Source organism: Oncorhynchus kisutch, linkage group LG7 (genome assembly GCF_002021735.2).
Source record: "Oncorhynchus kisutch isolate 150728-3 linkage group LG7, Okis_V2, whole genome shotgun sequence".
NCBI classification, from domain to species: Eukaryota; Metazoa; Chordata; class Actinopteri; order Salmoniformes; family Salmonidae; genus Oncorhynchus; species Oncorhynchus kisutch.
In genome coordinates, this window is record NC_034180.2 from 22,870,405 (window position 1) to 22,895,443 (window position 25,039).

Genomic DNA, 25,039 nt, shown 5'->3' on the forward strand with positions numbered 1-25,039 from the left:
CCAGTCCCTGCTGCTGAACATCCCCACAGTATGATGCTGCCACCACGCTTCACTGTAGGGATGGTGCCAGGTTTCCTCCAGATGTGACGCTTGGCATTCAGGCCAAAGAGTTCAATCTTGGTTTCATCAGACCAGAGAATATTGTTTCTAATGGTCTGAGAGTCTTTAAGTGCCTTTTGGCAAACTCCAAGCGGGCTGTCATATGCCTTTTACTGAGGACTGGCTTCTGTTTGGCCACTCTACCATAAAGGCCTGATTGGTGGAGTGCTGCAGAGATGGTTGTCCTTCTGGAAGGTTCTCCCATCTCCACAGAGGAACTCTGGAGATTCTTCAGAATGACCATCGGGTTCTTGGTCACCTCCCTGACCAGGCCCTTCTCCCCCGATTGCTCAGTTTTCCTGGGCAGCCAGCTCTAGGAAGAGTCTTGGTGGTTCCAAACTTCTGATGGAGGCCATGTTGTTCTATGGGACCTTCAATGCTGCAGACATTTTTTGGTACCCTTCCCCAGTCCAATCAATAGAACTTACCACAGGTGGACTCCAATCAAGTTGTAGAAACATCTTAAGGATGATCAATGGAAACAGGATGCACCTGGGCTCAATACCGAGTACCATAGCAAAGGGTCTGAATACTAATGTAAATAAGGTATCCTTTTTTAAAAATATAAATGTGCAAAAATGTCTAAACCTGTTTTCGCTTTGTCGTCATGGGATATTGTGTATAGATTGATGAGAAAAAACATTAATTGAATCCATTTTAGAATAAGGCTGTAATGTAACAAAATGTAGAATAAGTTTAGGGGTCTGAGCACTTTCCGAATCCACTGAAGACTACTTTACCTACTCTCTCCTCTCACTCTCAGATGGAGCTGATAAATGCCGCTGTCGTTGTCATGGGGATCATTCTGAGCTAGGTGGCAGACCGGAGTGGTCCTGTAAATAACTGCATCTACTTTTCTCTCTCTCTCCTTTGCTCTTTCCTTTTATGCAAATACTCTTCACACACACACACACACACACACACACACACACACACACACACACACACCTTGTTAACTTAAGCTGTTCTTAGAGTTGAGAAAATACAGCCTATATCCCTTTAATGCTGAAATTGTAAAGGTCTCTGAAAAGCATTGTCCCTATTCTCCTTTGCTCCGTTTTAAGCATACTGTATGCCAATAATATACACTACAATTAAAAAGTATGGGGTCACTTAGAAATGTCCTTGTTTTTGAAAGAAAAGCACTTTTTTCCCCATTAAAATAACATCAAATTGATCAGAAATACAGTGTTTACATTGTTTATGTTGTAAATGACTACTGTAGCTGGAAACGGCAGATGTTTCATGGAATATCTACATAGCCGTACAGAGGCCCATTATCAGCAACCATCACTCCTGTGTTACAATGGCACGTTGTGTTAGCTAATCCAAGGTTATCATTTTAAAAGGCTAATTGATCATTAGAAAACCCTTTTGCAATTATTTTAGCACAGCTGAAAACGGTTGTTCTGATTTTAAAAAGCAATAAAACTGTCCTTCTTTAGACCAGTTGAGCATCAGTATTTGTGGGTTCGATTACAGGCAAAAAATGGCCAGAAACAAAGACCTTTCTTCTGAAACTCATCAGTCTATTCTTGTTCTGAAAAATGAAGGCTATTCCATGCGAGAAATTACAAAGAAACTAAAGATCTCATATAACACTGTGTACTACTCCCTTCACAGAACAGCACAAACTGTCTCTAACCAGAATAGAAAGAAGAGTGGGAGGCCCTGCCAAGAAGGCCAGCGTCTCGGAGTCGCCTCTTCACTGTTGACGCTGAGACTGGTGTTTTGCGGGTACTATTTAATGAAGCTGCCAGTTGAGGACTTGTGAGGCATCTGTTTCTCAAACTAGACACTCTAATGTACTTGTCCTCTTGCTCAGTTGTGCACCGGGGCCTCCCACTCCTCTTTCTATTCTGGTTAGAGACAGTTTGCACTGTTCTGTGAAGGGAGTAGTACACAACGTTGTTCGAGATCTTCAGTTTCTTGGCAATTTCTCACATGGAATAGACTTCATTTCATAGAACAAGAATAGACTGACGAGTTTCAGAAAAAAGTTATTTGTTTCTGGCCATTTTGAGCCTGTAATCAAACCCACAAATGCTGATGCTCCAGATACTCAACTAGTCTAAAGACCAATCTTATTGCTTTATTAATCAGAACAGTTTTCAGCTGTGCTAACATAATTGCAAAAGGGTTTTGTAATGATCAATTAGCCTTTTAAAATGATAAACACGGGTTAGCTAACACAACGTGCCATTGGAACACATGAGTGATGGTTGCTGATAATGGGGCTCTGTACACCTATGCAGATATTCCATTTTTTTTTTTATCCTCAGTTTCCAGCTACAACATTAACAATGTCTACACTGTATTTCTCATCCATTTTATGTTATTTTAAATGGACAAAAAATGCGCTTTTCTTTCAAAAACAAGAATTTCTAAGTGACCCCAAACTTTTGAACGGTAGTTTACATATTAGAGCGTATGAAATAATCACAGTCAAAGATTAATGGGCAAAATTAGGGAGGACAAATTCAAAGACAAAAGATATCCAATGATTTTCAAATCCTGAAAAAAATTACTGACCACAATTTGTTTTCTTTCTCCCTTACCTGGATTGCGCTGGTTGCTGGCAGCCGTCGTTGGGCGTTGCCATAGCAGCCCTCGCAGAAGATTGCTGCTGCACACCTCTGGTTGCCAAGCTGTTGCTGTTGTTAGGGATAGCCTCCAGAAGTCTGCCATTTCCTGCAGAGACAGAGAGACACCAGCAATCAGCCACTCAGTCTCAGACACCTGCATCAGCTCAGTCAGCACTTTATCTCCCCCTCTCACAGTATTCTACACAGGGACACAGGAATTCACATCGCACAATGAGCTGATTGCTTCACAGGGCCTCATGGGTTTCTGCTTACATTTTCATCGCAATCTCTTTCTTCTGTGGATCATTTGCTATACTACCGACTTTGTCACACAGAAATTGCATCAATATCGATTGTTGGATCCAAATGGCTTTTCTCTCTAGGCTAATGAGTTCATGAGTAAAAGGCAGATGGGTGATATTGGTTGTATTCATATATACACATATGGATAACATATGCATAACATATGGATAGAACACTCTGCCTGTCTGGTACAGGGGTAGGCAACCCTGGTCCTGGAGTGCAACAGGCACTTAATGTTTTTGATTTAAATGACCTTGAAGACCAGTTGTTGTTGAATTTAGACAATCACTGAACTGGTCAATTAGCTCAGTTGGTCAGGTGTGGTGCCTAGTTGGAACAAAATCCTAGCCCTGGTCTGTATGGTCTAGCTAGCATAATCATTTCCTCTGGTCAAAGGAGAAAGGTCTCTTCCCGCTTAAAACAATATTGACTCCAACCAGTCAGGAAGCGAGAGGTTTTACTCCGCCCAAAATCTGTCAATGAAAATAAGTCTATGAAGTGAGGAATTTTTGGATGGAGGTCAATGAGTGTCGAATACATGTAAAAAATAATAATAATACAAATAAATCTATAATTTGCTAAGTGAGGCTTATTTGATTGAATAGAAGTTTCGTAATGGTTAGGTTGTTAAGAATGCACTGATATAAGTGGATGCACATGGTATTTTGGCTACTTTGGGGAAAAAAGAGACTACAGCATCTCGGAGTTGTGCCTGTTGTCATAGAGAAAGATAAGAGGGCTCATCAAGGATATAACCCGTTCTGGCACAGACATTGCCATTGAGGGCTTGCACCATTTTAGAGTAGTAAACAGGGTGAGGATTCCTATGATTCCTATGAGTTGGGAGACATCAGCCAATGAAAAAGAAAATTGACTACTTTAAAACGGAGATAGCCTCAATGGCACGGCCATGCTGTCACAGATGCTATAATGTTATAGATACAAAGCTGAGTCCTCTATCTATCTCTATGGCCTGTTCACACGCATATCTGCCCTCTCTTTGGCTAGAATGGTCCCACCTGATCTCACCTCCTCCCACGTGCCTTCAATCTTTGATGTATTTCCATTGTTAGAATGTTCCGTTGACTATCTCGTCAATATAATAGACAATCTTTGCTCTAACATGCTGTCCTCTACAGCTCAGTTGGTAGAGCATAGTGCTTGCAACACCAGGATACTGGGTTCAATTACAGGGACCACCCGTATGTAAGAATGACTAAGTCGCTTTCGATAAAAACATTTTTTTTTAAGTGTCTGCTAAATGGCATATATTTAACATTATCACACTATGTTGAATCAAGTAGGACTAAAAGCAATTGAATGGAATTTCATGGAAACAAACTTTCTCCACCAGCACAACAAATATAATGGTTCTGAGCAGAGTGAAGTGCTTATTACAATATAATTACAACTGGATGTTGTGCAACATCATGTCTCACTGGATAGTGCCAGCAAATATTCAAACAAACAAAGCAATATACTTGCAAAACCGCAAAGAACTCTGCCAACTCATTTCAAACAAACCAATGTGGTGCATAGACAAAATATATTTCTCCCACACTGTGCAATACTCTTTATTTTGGTTTAGTATCTGGGAATACCTGGGGGGGGGGGGGGGGGGGCACACTGCTGAATGAAAGAATTGGTCGCCTGATTGCCCTCCATCAGCTAGTAATGCATGCCCCACCACGCCCCCTGCTGACCATCAGCTGCAGGCCATGGCAGGTAAGGGCACCACGCTAATAATATATAGTCTGCCATTTCTGTTCAAAGGGGCATCTCTACAGGGGCCAGACATGACCCGAAGTGGTATTTCTCAGGCATTGTAATGGCAGCATGGAATCCAATCAATGATGAGTGGCAAAACCTAAAATGGTGGACTTGGCTGAAGGAAAATATTAAAAGAACCTTCTATAAAGTAACTTAAACTACGAAGTCATGTTTTGGATCACCCGGAAGAAAGTGGATGCTTACCAAAACACATTAAGAGATTTCCTTTGCTTATCATAAAAGGTGTGTTCCACTGGTGTAATTATGAGTCTACAAAAGCTATCCAAAATGAGGACCCTGGTGAAATCACCGTTAAAATGCTGTGTTTTTATGCAGATCAGAAAAGCAAGCAAATACATCCCAATTGACACCCTATTCCCTACATAGCGCACTAGGGTAGGGTACCATTTGGGGGGCATTTACCTCATGTGATCTGGTGCTGGGAGGAAACACCCCTCACAGAGGAGAAAATTAGTCCTGAGTCTGTGTCATTCATCAGAATTAGGCCCAGGCTGACAGATGAATGCTATAACTGTGTGTGTGAGTGGGGGTTCTAGTATGGCTGGGGCTTAGTCTGTGTGTATCCGGATGACTGATGACATCACATTTTAAAAATAGGAGACTACCGAGCGAGTGCTTCTCGAAGACACGTTTTTATTTCTTTTTTTATTTTACCTTTAATTTAAGCAGGCGAGTCAGTTAAGAACAAATTCTTATTTTCAATGACGGCCTAGGAACGGTGGGTTAACTGCCTTGTTCAGGGGCAGAGCAACAGATTTTTACCATCAGCTCGGGGATTCGATCTTGCAACCTTTCGGTTACTAGTCCAACGCTCTAACCACTAGGCTACCTGCCGCCCCTATGGGGAAGTAGTGTCGTTGTGTTCTAGTCAGATTCCTCAACATGAATTAATTATGAGAAACAGAGAAGGGCAAAGCCACTGCGATGTGAGACATGTAATTTGAGGCATTCTAGCTACATCTAGATAGTACTCCACATTTATCTACAGAAATCAGATACCATGGGTCTCGGTACCAAATCGATACCTTGGTCAGTCATCGTGATTGGCGAAGGAACTGACCCCACTTGTGTTTGTTGATTTCCAAGATAAATCATTGATTCTAAAATGACGGTTCACACACTGGTCTCCTTGAACTGCAATTATCTTGTCATTATGTCAGAAGGTTTTACATCGTGTAAACGACGGTGTTCTGGAAATCGACAAGAGCGATCAATCGTAAGTGGCCTGAATCATGTCATGGGTTGTTTCACATATGGTTTGATGATGTGCTTGAGAAACAAAGGACTATAAATAGCAAATTCTCAAAGAGAGCAGTTTGGCAGCTGGTGAAAAGAAAAATAGAGATAAAAAAAAAGACAAACTGCAAAAGGAGAAGAAATAAGCACGGTTGCCATGACAACTGGTTTGGAGGTACTACCAGCAACAAAATGGTGCCACTTCAGACATCTTATGGCATAACATACTAGTCTGACTAACACCTAACAGAGTATGGAATGGCTCTTTGATGCTGTCGGCACAATGCGTCCATAATGAAGGGGGCTGTGTTGTTACTGGTTGGCTCTTCGCTGTGTCTTTCTCACTTAAAACACTCACACACAACCCCCAAACATTACAACATTTGGATCAAAAACAATGAGAAGCATCAACCCCCCCCCCCCCCCCCCCCCCAAAAAAAATATATACACAAAAAAATTGGAGAGAATCAATCAAACCCGTCGCACAACTTCTGAGTGAATATTGCATTAACAAACTGCCCCCTTTCCAGACCAGTGTCTCACAGCTCTCCCTGCGCTATGAGTCACGTGGGTCGAGTTTGCCAGGCTAACAACATCCTCCCTCTCCCTCAAACATGCTCTAATCACTACAATAACCAGTTAGTCACACCAAATATGTATAGTACATAAAGTACATTTCATCACCGTGCTTGTTATGCCGCAGTGATAGCTCATGAACATTTATGTCCAGCTTGAATAAATTCTAATGGATAGAAATTGCAAGCGATGATAAATCCAAGTGATCTGACAATGCACATTTAAAAATATGTGAACAGACCGCTATTCGATACAAATGTTAAATGCCCGTACTCAGTGCATTCCCTTATCACGACTGTGTCCCTTTGACTGCATTACTGGCTTTAGGGAGGCTGGCTTTAGGGAGGCTGGTCAAGTAACACTGTTGTAACACTGTTGGCCAAACAAAGCAAGGGTATCGAGTCAATCTTACAAGACCAATGCATTTCCCAAATGTCTCCCTTCATTTCTGACAGCACCCGCTCACGATACACCCATACAGACAAACACACACACGGATGATTTCGAAGCCATAATTAACACTCCGCTCACCCCCCACACATCCATCACCATGGATACCAATTCTAGAGAGGGAGGCCTATTCAATTTCGAGGGGAAGATTGTCCAAGGCTTTCAGACGGCAGTGTCTAGGGTGTAGCAGAGAACCTGGCACTGATCTTTCTCCCCAACATGTAGCACTAGACTGCACACAAATTGCAGTTGAACAGAGGACAGAGGAGGAGGAGGAGCCAGTAATAGTCCTTGTGGTGAATGACACAATGACCAGAATAGTAGTTATATGACCTTTCTGAAGGTACGGTTGTTGTCAGTGTGCACTCATTCAAAATGGCTGAGTGTATATACACACTATCAACAAGAACTATATTTGTTCAACCCTGGTGATCTTCATAGGTGTCTTGAAGTTGACTTGCTTGCTGCAACATCTATATGTGAAACATCAATTACCTCCACATCAACAAAAAGGCACATCTATTCAGATGTTAAGTCCCCTATATGGGGAACTTTGAGCGGTTCTGGACCGGTTCCGACTGACATTTTGGTGCACAAAGCGCTCTATGAGCGCCGTAGGGTCCCGTGCCTTATCGTGCTAGAAAGACCCATCTGTCTGCCCTCCGCTTCCACTCTGTCAGCGGAACCGACTTGAAGTGTCAGGTTTCACACCCCACATTTGCATAGGGAGTGACGTGTCACATTTTCTGGTCAATCCAGGCAAAGAATACATTTGCTCTTCCTCTGAACAACAGAGCCCAGCCTGTGAGATGTCATATGAAAGTTGACAGTCTAGAGAATCTAACCGTTGTGGTTTCATCTTGCTGTGATATTCTCAGCATGATTTAGATACCTCAAAATGAAAAAAAATTATAATAATTTCATAGAATTAAAACAAGACTACTTTCTCTTGGTCTCAGACGGACAAAATCACTGTGCTTAAAGCTGAAGTTGCAACGAGACACCATTTGAATGGACGTTTAGGAGGAAAATTCTCTGTCTTCAGTTATATGAAATAGAGTCAATATTGTACTACACCGCTTGCGTTGCAAAATAAATGTACACATACATGTTATTCAATCATTGCATCCACACTGCTTGTGGGAATCAGTGAGCATCTGTGTGGCCAGGCGCTAAAATAGAAATTGGTTCTATTTGTGACGCTCGACAAGTCCGGCCTCTCCCATCTCCTCATTGGTTTTTAGATGCATATACCCACTTGGGTGATTGAAAGATGAACTTAGGTCCACACTCCAGTAGGTTGTAGAAATGCTGTAAAGTTGATTGCCAACCGCCATATAAAGTCCAAAGAGGAAAAAGAAGCCTTAAGGAAGGAGGAGAGATGACGAGAAACGAATTCGGTTCACCGTTTTATCTGTCGATTAAATTGTCGGAGTTTGTGCATTTCAGGTAAAATAACAACCCAATGTTTATATACCAGGACAAATTAGCTAGCAACAGCAAGCTAGCTAGCTAAATAGCCATAAATGTTTCATGATTTTTGACCTGTCCCCAAATTAATAATTGAGTCTGAGTTTTTTTAAATATTTCAACCTGCGTGTCCTGATCACTTCTGGTGCGAGGGAACAAAATCAACGTGCGCGCGTCCGGTTTGGTCACCATGGAAGTATGGTCATATGTATTATGCAGTTATAAGAAAGATGAAATCTTATAGTATGTCGTTTATAATTTAAATGTTACTATATTTCAAAAGAATTTCAGTCATTCAGGCCATTCATTGCCCAACTTTTGTTGAATAGGGGAGAAAAAAAAAAATGTATAGTACTATATACTTGAGTTTGTGTCTTCAAAAGTGAGTACACCTCAGCAATTTATAACTATTTTTACCAGAAAGTGAGTTCCAGACCTTTCTGAAACTATGCAACATGTTCATTTAGGTGGAAATCTAAATTTTGCCCTATCATTCAACTGGTTAAAAAGCCAACTATTTATTCACAAAGTATTTCAAGAGGGATGGCTATCAATTGTCAGTTAAGACAGCTAAGAACAAATTCTTATTTACAATGACAGCCTACTCCGGCCAAACCCGGACGAAGCAGGGCCAATTGTGCGCCACCCTATGGGACTCCCAATCACGGCCAGATGTGATACAGCCTGGATTCGAACAAAGGACAGTAGTAATGCCTCTTGCACTGAGATGCAGTGCCTTAGACCGCTGCGCCACTCGAGAGCCCTAAAATAAAATCAATAAACTGAAGCACTGAAGGGCGCAGTCTGCCTTTCTGTCTGTTTGTCTATACTTACACAGCCGTGCACCAGCCATTGTTTTCACCTGAATGGTTTCACCCTTAAATGAGTTTTACACCAAGAGAGAGGAGCAGGACCTAATCTTCCCATGCAACTGAATGGATATTGGCAGCCAGCACAATATAACAGCGGTACAGAGTTAATATACTGTACAAAAATATAAATGCAACAATTTTAGAGATTCATATAAGGACATCAGTCAATAGAAATACATGAATTAGGCCCTAATCTATGGATTTCACATCAAAGGGTATACAGATATGCATCTGTTGGTCACAGACACCTTTAAAAAAAAACATTTGCCTCACAATGGACTTCAGGATCTCGTCACGGTATCTCTGTGTATTCAAATTGCCATTGATAAAATGCAATTGCAATACCATAACCCCATCCCACCATAGGGCACTCTGTTCAGAATGTTGACATGAACAAACCGCTCGCCCAAATGACACCATAAACGTACGTGGTCTGCGGTTGTGAGCCCAGTTGGACATACTGTCAAATTCTCTTAAATGATGTTGGAGGTGGCTTATGGTAGAGAAATTAACATTCAAGTCTCTGGCAACAGCTCTGGTAAACATTCCCGTAGTCAGCATGCCAATTGGAAGCTCCAACAGACATCTATGGCGTTGTGAGTGGCCTTTTATTGTCCCCAGCACAAGGTGCACCTGTGTAATGATCATGCTGTATAATCAGCTTCTGGATATGCCACACCTGTCAGGTGAATGGACTATCTTGGCAAAGGAGAAATGTTCACTAACAGGGATATAAACAAATTTGTGTAAAACAGAAAAATATGCTTTTTGTGCGTATGGAACATTTCTGGGATCTTTTGTTTCAGCTCATGAAACATGGGATCAACACTTTACATGCGTTTATATTTTTGTTCAGTATATATTTACGCGGTGCGACCCTTTTCCCTCAAGAATACCACCATGTTCCGCCTACACTGTTAAAATGTGGCCTTAGTCAATGGTGCTTTGTATGGATGTAATTCACATCTCCAGTGATCAGGAGGAGGCTGCATTCCAAGACTTGTGGCTGGGGAGACCAAGCAGGGCCCAGCGGCCATTGTAATAATTCAAAGTAGTCTTGGCGCTCGGCCAACAGAGCCAAACACAGGGAGATTAAGTACGATTATCACAAAACCAAGATGGAGACGCGACGAACCGCCAAAACATGAGCTGTATGTATGGTATGTATTTATCATTGTATCACACAACCTGTCCAAACAATATGTTCATAAGTCAGCCGTAGGTCTACTTGTAATGAATGCTTAACATTGACAGACAATAATTCCAAAACACACAGTGCAGTCTGGCTCGTTGTACAAAGCGCAGGTTTTCAATTCAGTGGGTAACATTTGAGATATATTCTGGAATGCAGATACTGACATTACAACAAGTGTTGACCTAACTGCAGTATTGTGTAGAAAATGACCAAATGGAAATGTGTTGAGTTGGCATCGACATAAAATTATTAATGACATTCTTGTAAATAACGAGACCTTGTCAGACAGAGGAGTACAGAAGGCATCTGGTTATTTGTTGAATGAACCGAGATTGAAAGTAACAGTTTTCCTATTCCATCTAGGCCTGTCCCCGGGGGAAAAAAATATTGGTCGACCAAGAGTCGTCTGTTCTTTCTACCAATCGATTGGTTTAAAACGTTTAAACATGTATTTTTCCATATATAGACACATCCTATGTGTTTTAATCAAATCAACTACATGCACTGAGCTTGTCTTGATGCTTTAAGCAAACTGTTTGATTACATAATTAAGACACACAAACGGACTAAAGCGTCCGACCAGCAATTGATTTGATTGTGCCGGGCCAGGCTCAGACTTGCTGCGCTGTGTAAAAAAAAAAGAGGGAAAAAAGACAGGGAGTGACTGGCTAGCTCCCGTTGTCTCGCTCTCCTCACTGCTCTAGAGACCGACCACAGAACATCAACATTGTGTATCGCGCTGTCCGTGTTGCTGAAGCTGCAACCTAACACAGCCATGTCTGACTGAAAAACATTCCCTCTTCCCTCAACCCGTGCTCTCTTTACGACACATGTAAGCATCGCATGCACGTGACCAATAGGGCCTGACCTATAGCCTATCATAATCACATCAATAAATTGGTTATAACAAACGCTGAACACCATAGCGCATGACAGCAAAATGGAAAGACAAAAAAACAACACCGCATCAATTTGTGAATGCATTTTCAGAAATATTTTTTGTTTACGCCTACTATTCAATGGCCGCGTTGTTATTTTTTAACTAAAATGCTCGATTGTATTTGAAATCATGAATAACTCGTATGCTGTTTGATGACATGAACAAATACATTTTTGATACAGCAGACTAGATAAGTATTAAAATATAGGCTTAAGTAAACAGGATGTGCTCTTTAGGCCTACAGCTCTATTGTGGATATACAAGGCTGCTTTACTAAGCCTATTCATGATAATGACATGACTTATTATTATAATGACGATCATAATAACAATAAGGAGACCAAGGAAAGAAATTGTGTTATTATCATTATTATAAACATAATTTTTCGGACAAGTTGGAACAGTGTAAACACTAAATAAATTATAAATAATGCCAGAGGCTGGTCTAACAAAAAACCTAAAGCCTTTATTACAGCATAGCAAAGATTAAAAACAGACAATTTTGTGAAATTATTTATCTGACACGTGGGTTTCTTGAGGCTTGCCGTTTACGGAATCAGTAGGCTATTAAACAAACACTCAAACAGGCAACAGAAGCAGGATCTGTTTTATTTCTGTAGATAGATAGATAGATATATATATATATATGGATGATTTATAAAGCCAGGCACATTTATCAGTTAGGCTGTTGATTATTAACTTTTGGGTTTCCTCTCTACTCACTTTTCTTAGACAATAAGGCACGGGTTGTTTTCTAGACTCCTCATTCTGCTGCTGCCTCCTCCGCATTGTTCTCAACACCAATATGCTGGTTAACTTTGCTATTATGCACATAGCAACATGGTCTAGGAAAAGGCGCCAATTCAACAGCGCACTGATGCGTTTCAGAACCGTGGACAGCGACCACTATCCAATGCGGGAGAAAGCGCATTTGTTATAAAATAGTATAATTTGTATTAGTATTGCACCATTGTTCTTACATAATATAACCATATACAATTTCAGTAGCACAGGTCTTAGAGTGATGGACTGTGCCATCCCCACAGCTTCCACAATGGATCAGTCCACTCAGACAGGCGCCAATCAGACAGTTGTCTTGTACACCATGATTTTAAAAGTTATAAAATGTGCTGCTGCTTGACTAAAGAAACCTTGGTCGACCATCAGCCGAAATATCATACAAACAATCGACAAATGGGGTGAGCCCTAATTCCATCTCATCAAGGGGTGACAAAGAGAAATAGCCATCACAGAAATCAACAGAGACAGGAAAAAACACAGTGACATTAAAGCCTATGATCAAACCCTGTTTTCAGAGTTTTGGAGTAAACACTGCCTTTTTCAAATCTCCTGCAGATGGAAGCCTGTGCTTCCTAAAGAGCCAGAAAGTTGGAGTGACGCTACTGCCCCCAAGAGGTGGAAATATAAAGGAAAATCCATAGAAACCCATGGGTACATCCAAAATGGCATCATATTCCCTATATAGCGCACTACTTTTGACCTGAACCCATAAGGCTCAGCTCAAAAGAAGTGCACTATATGGGGAATTGGGTGCCATTTCAGACAGCCCTTGACTTAACAGATGCAGAGACACTGATGACTAACCTTGCTGTGCTGTGCGAGGTGTTTTCTGTGTCCTGTAGCTGTGCTGCTGTGTAGCGCTCTGTGTGTTCCGGACGTTGGTGGTGTTCCAGCGCGTAGGCTTTGGGATGACCCTGCGAGGAGCTGGGGTCTCCAGAGGGCTCTTACCCTCTCCTCCCCTCTGCTGGCTAGATGGGTCTGGAGATGCTTCAGAAGAAGAGGAGATACAAAGCAGATGACATACAGTACCAGTTAAAAGTTTGGACACACCTACTCATTCAAGGGTTTTTCTTTATTTGTATTATTTTCTACATTGTAGAATAATAGTGAAGACATCAAAAGTATGAAATAGCACATATGGAATCATGTACTAACCACAAAACAAAAGTGTTGAACAGATCAAAATATATTTTAGATTCTTCAAAGTAGCCACCCTTTGCCTTGATGAAAGTTTTGTACACTCATGGCATTCTCTCAACCAGCTTCATGAGGTAGTCACCTGGAATGCATTTCAATTAACAGGTGTGCCTTCTTAAAAGTACATTTGAGCCAATCAGTTCTGTTGTGATAAGGTAGGGGAGGTATACAGAAGATAGCCCTATTTGGTAAAAGACCAAGTCCATATTATAGCAAGCTCAAATAAGCAAAGAGAAACAAAAGTCCATCATTACTTTAAGACACGAAGGCCAGTCAAAGCGAAAATTTCAAGAACTTTGAATGTTTCTTCAAGTGCAGTCGCAAAAACCATCAAGTGCGATGATGCAACGGTCTCTCATGAGAACCACCACAGGAAAGACCCAGAGTTACCTCTGCTGCAGAGGATAAGTTCATTAGAGTTACCAGCCTAGGAAGTTGCAGCCCAAATAAATGCTTGAGTAACACACATCTCAACATCAACTGTTCAGAGAAGACTGCGTGAATCAGGCCTTCGTGGTCAAATTGGTGCAAAGAAATCACTACTAAGGGACATCAATAAGAAAAAGAAACATGCTTGGGCCAAGAAACACAAGCAATGGACATTAGACCGGTGGAAATCTGTCCTTTGGACTGAGGAGTTCAAATTTGAGGTTTTTGTTTCCAACTGCCGGATCTTTGTGAAATGCAGAGTAGGTAAAAGCATGTGTGGTTCCCACCGTGAGGCATGGAGGAGGTGGTGTGATTTTGTGGGGATGCTTTGGTGATGACACTGTCAGTGATTTATTTTGATTTGCTTAACACTGTTTTGGTTATGACATGCTTCCATTTTTGCAAAAGAAAATTAAATTCACTGCTCGACTGAGAGACCAAACAGATAATTAGTCACACTATTATTGCACACAGAGTGAGTCCATGCAACATATGAAGAAAATGTTTACTCCTAAATGTATTTAGGCTTGCCATAAAAAAGGGGTAGAACATTTATTGAACTCAAGACATTTAAAACTTTTAATTTGCCATTAATTTGTTACAATTTCGAAATACATCCACTTTTATATTATGGGGTAGTGTGTGTAGGGCAGTGACAAAAAAATAATCTACATTTAATACATTTTCAATTCAGGCTACAACACAACAAAATGTGGGAAGAAAAGTAAAGGGGTGTGAATACTTTCTGATGACAGATCTCAATGCCATTCTCATCATTTGTTTCAATGAGGCAACTGACTCAGGAAACGAAGCACCCTACCTGTGGTTGGAACAGCAGGGGAAGAGTCTGCAGCATCAAGGTGGGTAATATGAACGTGATCGGGAAGGTCCTGAGGAAGCCGAGGGTCTGGATGTGCAGCAGGGCCAGTGTTCAGCATGGAGGGTGAGGGCACAGGGGCGTGGCCAGTCACTACACTCAGAGCAGAGCCCAGGAGACGATTCTGAGAGGATGAGAGGGCATGGATGGAATGGTCAGAACTATTATTGAATGACTAAAAGTAAAAAGAGTTGAGTATAGCGGTGATGAAACATGCAATAGAAAAAGAAGAAAACCGAACACCACACTACTTGAAACACTACAGACATACTCAGACTCTGGGACTGTATAAAGATGTGTACAACTTTAGGGGTCCACATAAATATACTCTTACATAACTTCATGCAACGATTAGAATGAAAGCAACTTATTGAGGAAAATATTACTATCTGGAGCACTCAAGTGAAGGCTCAGTGCTCCTCCTTCCCTACAGTACCTGCAGCTCCATCTGTTGGCTCTGGATCCACTCTAGGTGCTGTAGTCTCTGCTGGGTCACGGTATTGAGCTGCTCCTCCAGCTGGGTCACCCTCTCTGATGCTCTGTCCTCTCTGGCCTCCTGAGCCCTGCCTGGGTACCTGTCTGACTCCAGCAGCCTCTGTAGCCCCCCCCACACCTGGGAAACACATGCCTCCATGTCACTCTGAGCCTGGAAAAAGAAAGAAAGACAGAAACAAACCATTAGGCACCCACATTCAGTCCACTAAGCATTTTAGGTAGACTTTGGGGGGTTTGGACTTACAAAAGCTTTCTCAGATGGCATCATAATCTCAGAAGGACATAGAAAAAAATAACACATAACTGCTCTGCTACAACAATACCTTGATGAGTGGTGCTGTGGCAGCAGCTGTGACCACGGCTGCAGTGGAGGCAGCTCCCGTATCCCCTGAGAGGCCAGAAACATGCTGGGGCTCCTGACTCGATGGTGGCCGCTGGTCCAGTAACTGCACCTTCACCTCTTGCCTCAAGGGGGCAGTCTGGGACCTGAGAAAAACAGTATCGAATGGAGTCCTCATGACTAACACCTAAAGATTTGGGATGTACAACTGTGTTGCAATGTAGACAAACATTACAAACACAAATACATCTGGCATGTAAAAAGTGAAAATCATCCCACAGCTTTGTGCCATGCTTACCTCTGTCTTAGAGCTGCCAAGATTGCCCCTTTGCCACCAGCAGCATATCGGGATATTAGCAGATCATGGTCTAAGGGACAATCCAAGAGTGGGGTTAGGATACAAAATGGCATAGGGTGAACTCGCAAAGTATTGGGACAGTGACAATATTGTTCGTGTTTACCTCTGTAGTCCAGCACTTTGAATTTGAAATGATACAATTACTATGAGGTGCAGACTGTCAGCTTTAATTTGAGGGTATTTTCATCCATATTAGGTGAAACGTTTAGAAATTACAGCACTTTTTGTACATTGTTCCCCCATTTTAGGGGACCAAAAGTATTGGGGTAAATGTATTAAAGTAATCAATAGTTTAGTATTTAAGTCCCATATTCCTAGCACACAATTATTACATCAAGCTTGTGACTCTACAAACTTGTTGGATGCATTTGCTTTTATTTTGTGCCCAATAGAAATTAATGGTATTTGGAGGTTTTTTTGTAAACAAGAATATAACATAATAGAATGTGGATGCTACCATGATTACAGATAATCCTGAATAATGATGAGTGTGAAAGTTAGAAGCACAAATATCATAGACCCAAGACAAGCTAACCTCTCACCATTACAATAACAGGGGATGTTAGCATTTATGATATTAATATCTCTGTAACTTTCGCACTCATCATTATTCATGATTCATTCCGGGTTATTGGTAATCATAGTAGCATCCACATTAATGTAGAATTGTTTAGAAACATATTCTATTCTTATTTCGAATAAAAGTATCTCCAAATACTCTCAAATTAAAGATCACAGTCTGCACTTTAACCACAGTCATTGTATCATTTCAAATCCAAAGTGCTGGAGTACAGTGCCAAAACAACAAAATCACTGACCCAATACTTTTGGAGCTCAATGTATATTAAGTAGCCAGTAGATAATCAATGACAGCATGCTGTCCAGTACATCACAGGTTTAGCCCAAGGACACTTACCTTTGTCCTCACTGCCCTTAGGTTGAACAGAGGTCAGTGTTTCTTTTCCATCTATACTAGGAACCTGAAATTGGAAATGACACCAGTTTAAAATGTATTATATTTGTGTGGGTGACATACTTGTGAGGCACACACTTCTCAGAAAAAAAACAAGCTAGAAGACATCTTACTTGGGACTCGTTTTGCGGGACTCTTTTTATCGGACTCTTTTTGCGTGCTTTCGTTCCCTCTGGAAAAGACAACATGGGAAGAGCAAAATGTTGGTCAGACTGAAATCAATGGCATATACAACTGCAATACAATATAACAGTTTCACTGGCCTTATAACAAGTGTGGGTTTACTAAGCCTACCAGAGAGTGAAACTGATGACAGGTTTGCTTGCAGGGCAGGAGGCACATGCCTGTGCTCTTGTTTCCTTGCTTGTCTTTGCTTTTCGATCTTTGGTGGCTCGTCAAGAAGAGAGGACTTCTTCACTGTTATCTTTACATTGTCTGTTTTATTAGATACGGTGGGCAACGACCCCAAATCCCTCTGCCCTTCATAGCTCCGCTCAGGAAAGTGAATCTTTGTTGCACGAATCAAGACGTCTCCAGCATCAGAACTTGAAGTGGATTCGTCAAGGTTTATATTCCTTGCAAAGTTCAGAAGTTCATTTGATCGGCTCAGAAGAGTATGAGCCATATCTAATCGACTCTGACGCTCAGTTGATTATCTAGTAGCGAGCACTGCAGCAGAGTAGAGTATGATAGCTAGTATGCTCAACACCAGACCCGATCAGGCGTTACACATAACATAGTTGTGTATCAACCGTGGGAGTTGATATAGATAAATAAACAACCACTGTCGTCATTTTCCTTAGGAAGTCGAACATTCAAATATCCCGCTTCACCCTTGTTTAATGACGACTTTATGCTAACAGTAGCTAGCTACTAACGTTAGCTGGCTAACACCTCTAAACAGTTGAAAGCACAACGCGACAAAACTCAGTAGGAAGTAGCTAGCTAGACCTATGTACTTTTGAACAAACTGAATTCGTTGCAACCCGAGGTCAGAATCGAACGATACATAATAGCTTCACAACTGCTAGCTAACGATGGAAAATATGAAAACACAGCAACTGTTGCTGACAACAATAACTTCCGGTCAACGACCAATCCTCTCTCCGCGATAAATATCGCCATCATCTGCTGGGCATGATAGGGACTCCATGGATGAGGAAACATTAATCCAAAGAGAACATATATTAATCATATATTAAATAATTAAAAGTATTTGGTTGACCATTATTTATATTAGATAAAAGGTGGGCTAGCGAACAACAGGATAATTAGGTACTGAATATTTTAATTACCTCGTGTTACACCGGAGTGTTTATGTAGTGACACAAAATTCATCTTAATTTGACATTTCGGTTATTATTTTCGACAATTTACTTTTCGATTTTGAGTTCCATACATATCCCCACGAACGTATACAATATTTAATACTATCCTAGAAATATTTGTTTGTTTAAAAAAATATTTTTAATTTCCAATATCTGGCCTTTCAAGCCTCTCAAAACTGTTGGTGCCGCAGCCACTGCAGTCCCCTTTTCACAACGTCACATGTCCTTCGGAATCTGGGTGGGTGAATGACTTTTTTGCTGTGTTAAAGAAAATGTGATTTATTATGCATTTTGTGCACACAACTTGATATCAAAATGTATGTAATGTCTTCAAATGCTTCACTTGACCTTCAAAACTGCGCTATATAGTTAGCCTGTTAGGGACCTTTTAACGTTAGCTGTCCACTAAGCTAGCTAGCTAACTAGCACAAGGCTTAAACTATGTAGTAGTTAGCTATGGAATGGTCAGTTATGAATTCATGGTCAGGTGTCATATATAGCTAATCAACTAATACCCTGTAGCTATCTTGGTAATTCAGTACTCCCTATTCCTAGCTAGTTATAACTAGTGAACGGACATCATAGCTACATAACAATGGATAGGGCTGTCATTCAATCGATTACATTCATGGGTGTAACTTTAATCCAACAGAAATATCGTCCATTTGAACCACCATGTCTATCCAGGTGACAGAAGCGGACCAGGTTAAACAGGTATGTAAATTGAGGATACTCGCACCCCAGTGGAGACTGGTGACTTGAAAAATTGAGGAGGATGGGAGACTCACGGTATGTTTCAAAGTCATCAAAGACGAATTATTTTAACCTAAAGCATTTAATAAACACATTTATAGTACAGTATTATGGGGAAGGGGGATGAGAGGGCTACTTAAACAGTGTTGGAAAGGGATCACAGCAGTGATTGAATGAGGGTATGAGACATGAGTTGAGGTGTTCAGAGGCTTGACCAGTGCAGGACAGGATTTTACTGGGAAGACAAAAAAACAATAACAAGACACTACACAGTTAGACAAGAGCTAAGAATGAGTTAGTCCAAGCAAGGAGTAAAATCATTGATGTGTAATAATGTGATTGTGTATGTGATTGACTACATACAGTAATGAGAGAAAAGTGATAGGGGTACTCGCAGTGCTTGGAAGGGAAACATTCAATGTGCCAGTGGATGAGAGGGCACATGAGACGCTGTGGCTTCTGTTCATGTCAGGAGAAAGTTGACAATGGTAGTGGAGTGGAGTAGTCATCACCTCTTAATCAGGGAACAGGAGGGGAGTTAGCTGTAAATACAAATAGCAGATACATTCCGTTACAGCTGCGCCATTGTAGATTTGGATGATGAGTTTCTCTATGAAGTTAAACTCCGACATCTCAAAATTCATAAAGTCAAACACAGACTGTGCATCCTGCCCACTTGACACATCAAAGTATCCCAAGAAATGTTCCTGAATAAAGCCCTGATCATCCACATACCTGACGATAACTGACAACTGCAAGCAGACTGGTGGCACCATAGGTCCCAGAGCGGTGGGGCAATTTTACCCCCTTATATAGTAACCTAACTAGGAAAACTCTGGACCCTATAAGGTGTGACTGATTAATCCGTTGTAAAAAGGTTGTATATGGGCTATTTTGGCATATTCAAATCACATTGCTTTAACTCCTGAAAAAAAAACTCCTGGCCCTTGGGGGGGGGGGTGAAAACCCTCTCAAACTGCAGCTACCTTGTATTTGTTCATATAAATTATATTTCGACTAGATTTGGAGGGGGATTTCCTCTACCCAGACACATAGACAATAGAACTCACAGGGCTGAGCTTTCTTTATGCATGTTTGCATCATGCAGGCCTATGCAACTGTAGGCCTTGTACATTTTTTTAAATGACTCACATCTGCTATCACTATTATGTTGATTGATTCATTCCAGGTAATAATTTTGGATTAAAAACGTATAGGCAGCCTAGCCAGCCAAATTTGGAATATAATCCAAATTTGATCACATTCACATTTTCTCCTGACACAAATGGACTATAAATACATAACGTTACCAATTAGTTTACCTTGACCAGATGGACAGGGCGCATAGGCTGTATGTAGCAGCTCTTATTAGGAGCCTGCAAGTTGATCAGATGGAAAAATTGTCTTGTTTTCATCCCATACAACATGTCAGATTGGGTGTAGCCTAGGCTGCTGCAACATTTCTCATTTGTTTTTTTTAGATTGTGTTATCATCTTTGCTAAATAAATACCGGAGGAAAGTGCACAGCCTATTTGAGCGCGCGTGAAAAAATGTGCTGCGTCAACCTCTCTAATCTAACTTTTAATGGATTATGTGATGGAAGCTATCAAATCATTCGGAATTGTTTTCAACATCCCAGAAAAGCATGTAAAGCATCGTAACGTGCAATTACAGGCGGCTTGATGATAGGCTCCCTGTTAACCAGCTATACATTTGATACCAGTTGGTATTGAGTGCCCTCACCTTTTCATCAGTCATGAAACTGATCTCAGGCAGAGGTCGACCCTCGCTTTTAATTTGCACCTTATCCATGTACCCCAGATAATGAAACTGGTTCTTCAACAAAAAGTCCACAACGTTTTCGGCAGCATTGACCATTCTACCGTTCGGGCGGAGAAAACTGCACACTCGCGCTGGTAGCTAGCTAGCTACTGAAGTTAGTGCAATTTATTTACATTTACCTTGCTAACTGGACACACAAAATTAAGTTCTAAACCCAAGAAGAAAATTATAATGACCTCCTCCATCTCCTGTAATTTAAAAAACTCATTTGAATTGAATAATGTCCCAAAAATGCTCAACTGTCACTCTTCACTCTTAATCTCTATTCAACAATGTCACCAAACTTCTCAACACAGAACCCCTATAATGCTCTGTGGCACAATCCCAATTCAACACACAAGGTTAATTCTCTGACCATACATCTATGATTGGATGGACAACATCCAAGCCTTGATTGGTTGGAGGACGTCCTCTGGAAGTGGTCAAAAGTAACAATCAGTATCTGGTGTGGCCACCAGCTGCATTAAGTACTGCCGTGCATCTCCTCCTCATGGACTGCACCAGATTTGCCCGTTCTTGCTGTGAGATGTTACCCCACTCTTTGACCAAGTGTACCTATGATGCACCTGCAAGTTCCCGGACATTTCTGGGGGGAATGGGCCCTAGCCCTCACCCTCCGTTCCAACAGGTCCCAGACGTGCTCAATGGGATTGAGATCCGGGCTCTTCGCTGGCCATGGCAGAACACTGACATTCCTGTCTTGCAGGAAACCACGCACAGAACGAGCAGTATGGCTGGTGGCATTGTCATGCTGGAGGGTCATGTCAGGATGAGCCTGCAGGAAGGGTACCACATGAGGGAGGAGGATGTCTCCCCTTTAACGCACAGTGTTGAGATTGCCTGCAATGACAACAAGCTCAGTCCGATGATGCTGTGACACACTGCCCCAGACCATGACGGACCCTCCACCTCCAAATCGATCCTGCTCCAGAGTACAGGTCTCGGTGTAACACTCATTCCTTCGACGATAAACGCAAATCCGTGAAGTGAAGAGCACTTTTTGCCAGTCCTGTCTGGTCTAGCGACAGTGGGTTTGTGACTATAGCGACGTTGTTTCCTGTGATGTCTGGTGAGGACCTGCCTTACAACAGGCCTACAAGCCCTCAGTCCAGCCTCTCTCAGCCAATTGCGGACAGTCTGAGCACTGATGGAGGGATTGCGCGTTCCTGGTGTAACTCGGTCAGTTGTTGTTGCCATCCTGTACCTGTCCCACAGGTGAGATGTTCGGATGTACCGATCCTGTGCAGGTGTTGTTACACGTGGTCTGCCACTGCAAGCTGTCCGTCCTGTCTCCCTGTAGCACTGTCTTAGGAGTTTCACAGTACGGACATCTCAATTTATTTCCCTGGCCACATCTGCAGTCTTAATGCCTCCTTGCAGCATGCCTAAGGCACGTTCACGTAGATGAGCAGGTACCCTGGGTATTTTTCTTTTGGTGTTTTTCAGAGTCAGTAGAAAGGCCTCTTTTAGTGTCCTAAGTTTCATATCTGTGACCTTAATAAAGCTGTTAGTGTCTTAACGACCACTCCACAGGTGCATGGTCATTAATTATGGTTCATTGAGCAAGCTTGGGGAACCGTGTTTAAACCCTTTACAATGAAGATCTGGGAAGTTATTTGGATTGTTACGAATTATCTTTGAAAGACAGGGTCCTGAAAAGGGACGTTTATGTCTATGGAAGGGGGTGAGGCCGACCGGCCTCCTAGGTTTTGTAACAAGGACGGCACATAATAATGGCTGGAACAGAGCGGATGGCATTAAACACATGAAAACCATGTATTTGATACCATTCCGCTCCAGTCATTAACACGAGCCCATTCTCCCCAATTAAGGTGCCACCAACCTCCTGTGGTGTGCGTGTATAATGATTAAGTTATCGTGTGTGTCTCTCTTTTCACAGTCCCCTCTGTTCCATAAGGTGTGTTTTTATCTGTTTAATATGTATGTGTTCACAGTTTAAAGAATTTCTTGGCACCTACAACAAACTCACCGAGAACTGCTTCATGGACTGCGTGAAGGATTTTACCACAAGAGAAGTCAAGTCAGAGGAGGTAGGTTGATTTCCTGCATGTCTTCAAGACTCAGGTGATGTTCCTCCGCTCACACGTTGCTGATGCATGTCAGATCTTATAACGCCTGGATAGGTATTTTATGTATGAGCTAACCGCATTAGAGTCGCGTTCCACTGCTCAGACATTGCATGCATCAACCAATGGTTGCATACCATATCATCGACTGTGCTGTCGGACACCAGATTGCTATAACAATATGGTTTGGTTAGCTGATACACACGGATAGGTATTTTACATAAGGTCTAGCTCGCATGTTTCAGCAACGTCCATATGTATAGGGCAATTCCACGGTAGCAGAATGTATGTCAAACAAAACCAATGATTGCAAAGTTAAACAAACCATAGAACTCTATGCACAATGACTACTTTTTAAAACAATTTCCAAAGAAAATTGTACAAAAACACATTTACTATAAAATAGAATGGTAACAAAATGATGTTTGTGCTGTTACCAAACTTTCTGGATCATGTCCCAAGCTGATTTTGAATGGCATTCAAAATTATATCCTAAATTATATCAGCTTTTCATGATTGTCTTCTTTTTGTAAACCATCATAGAAGGCATTGGGTAGAAGTAAATTAATCCACAAAAAAATGATATTTTACATGTCTTAAATTATCACAATATCTTGAAGGCCATTCAAACATGATCCAGGAAGTAGGTGGGGCTTTCATACTGTATCTGGTGCCTAATTTGAATGTCCTGGATCTACATTTACTATGTTACTTCTAGTCTATGAGACCAGGCTGCAATGTCATTCAACTTTGTAGCAATGTCTCTTTCCATTCATCAAATAGAACTGTATGTAGTATTGTGGAATTATTTTGGAGTGGACGAACATGTGCAGGTAGCAGACTGCACAGTCGATGACTTGGCACACAACAATTGGTTGATGCATGCAAGATCTGTGCAGAGGAACACGGCCTCATACTTATTACTGAGTAGTAGGCCATATTTCCAAATACTGTCCCGTCATTCGAGGCTCTGTAGTAGGTAATCTCATCCATCAGAAGGTTCTCTCTAGCAATCGAGCCTGGGGACAATGTTAAGTAATGGGTCAAATAGGACACAATGTGGCATCATTGCTTATCAACAAAATGTTGTTCCTGTATGTTGTCAAATTTCACATTGTACCAGGTTAGCTTCTTTAGAGTAGAAGCTTTTGCGGTGGTACAGCAATATTTGGAGAGGTGTGATTATATGTGATTGTGTCATTGTTTCCACCTCAGTCCACCTGCTCGGAGAGCTGCCTTCAGAAGTACCTAAAGATGACCCAACGCATCTCCATGCGCTTCCAGGAGTACCACATCCAGCAGAACGAAGCCCTGGCTCAGAAAGCAGGCTTAATGGGACCAAGGTAGACAAATTCTGGCCTTTACACGCCAGGAGTCGCCCATCCAGTCTGGTCCCAACTCAATGTGAATCATTGGATGGCTAACACCAGCCACAAACTTGTCCTTGTCTACCTCCTCTACTTCTTAGGCTGGGGCTGATGACTGCTTGGACACTTTTATACAGAAAAGCCTGATCATGATGTATGAGATCATGTTGAGTTGCGATCCAGGCAGAACATGAGATAAAAATAAAGTAGCTACTTTTGTTTTTATTAAAGTCTGATTGTTGAATAAGGTAATGACAATCCTGGGTATTAGTTTGTCTCCTTTATCCTATGATAATGCCCATTTGTTCTCTGAAATGTTTCTGCACCATTCATTAAACTAAATTGTACATTGGCATACTGCTAAATTACCCATTGTATAATGTCCTGTTGTTTGACCTTGAAATCACTGCTTTCTGTTGGTAATGGATTGTCACTGCAGCCAAGATGGTAATAATGACAACTGTCCTCACTTGAAGGTCATTGGCCTAGAGATGCATAACCAGAGGTTGAAGATTATAAACCGGGTAGTTTGGGTTCTGGATGCTGATTGATTTACACAGCATTTGTGTATCAGACAATATACCATAGGTATGAATGACTCAACCTTACTGTTCGATTTGTGTTGGTAACCAGTTTAAAAGAATTAAGGCACCTCGGGTTTGTGGTATATGGCCA

The 25,039-nt window shown here is 41.5% G+C and overlaps 2 protein-coding genes across 3 annotated transcripts in view; one reads left to right on the top strand and one right to left on the bottom strand.

The window, feature by feature from the left end:
* The window catches only part of kiaa0586 (KIAA0586 ortholog), a 122,815-nt gene extending 104,574 nt beyond the window's left edge, over window positions 1–18,241 (bottom strand). Inside the window, exons 1-9 of one of the 2 annotated variants that reach the window (XM_020487724.2) lie at window positions 17,281–18,055; window positions 17,100–17,158; window positions 16,930–16,993; window positions 15,954–16,023; window positions 15,639–15,801; window positions 15,257–15,466; window positions 14,764–14,944; window positions 13,122–13,304; window positions 2,658–2,790 (exon numbers count right to left, since the gene is read on the bottom strand). In XM_020487724.2, the coding sequence (XP_020343313.1) occupies window positions 2,658–2,790; window positions 13,122–13,304; window positions 14,764–14,944; window positions 15,257–15,466; window positions 15,639–15,801; window positions 15,954–16,023; window positions 16,930–16,993; window positions 17,100–17,158; window positions 17,281–17,611 (1,394 nt within the window). In that variant the 5' untranslated portion in view covers window positions 17,612–18,055. Of the gene's footprint in view, window positions 1–2,657; window positions 2,791–13,121; window positions 13,305–14,763; window positions 14,945–15,256; window positions 15,467–15,638; window positions 15,802–15,953; window positions 16,024–16,929; window positions 16,994–17,099; window positions 17,159–17,280 lie in introns of both variants that reach the window. The other variant, XM_031828688.1, reaches the window with a different exon arrangement.
* Window positions 18,242–18,312: 71 nt separating this feature from the next.
* timm9 (translocase of inner mitochondrial membrane 9 homolog) lies at window positions 18,313–24,732 on the top strand. Its single transcript, XM_020487728.2, has 4 exons — window positions 18,313–18,552; window positions 18,967–19,028; window positions 22,866–22,961; window positions 24,213–24,732. Exons 2-4 carry the CDS (start codon window positions 18,990–18,992, stop codon window positions 24,342–24,344), a joined length of 267 nt encoding a protein of 88 aa, XP_020343317.1. The 5' UTR covers window positions 18,313–18,552; window positions 18,967–18,989; the 3' UTR covers window positions 24,345–24,732.
* Window positions 24,733–25,039: the final 307 nt, after the last annotated feature.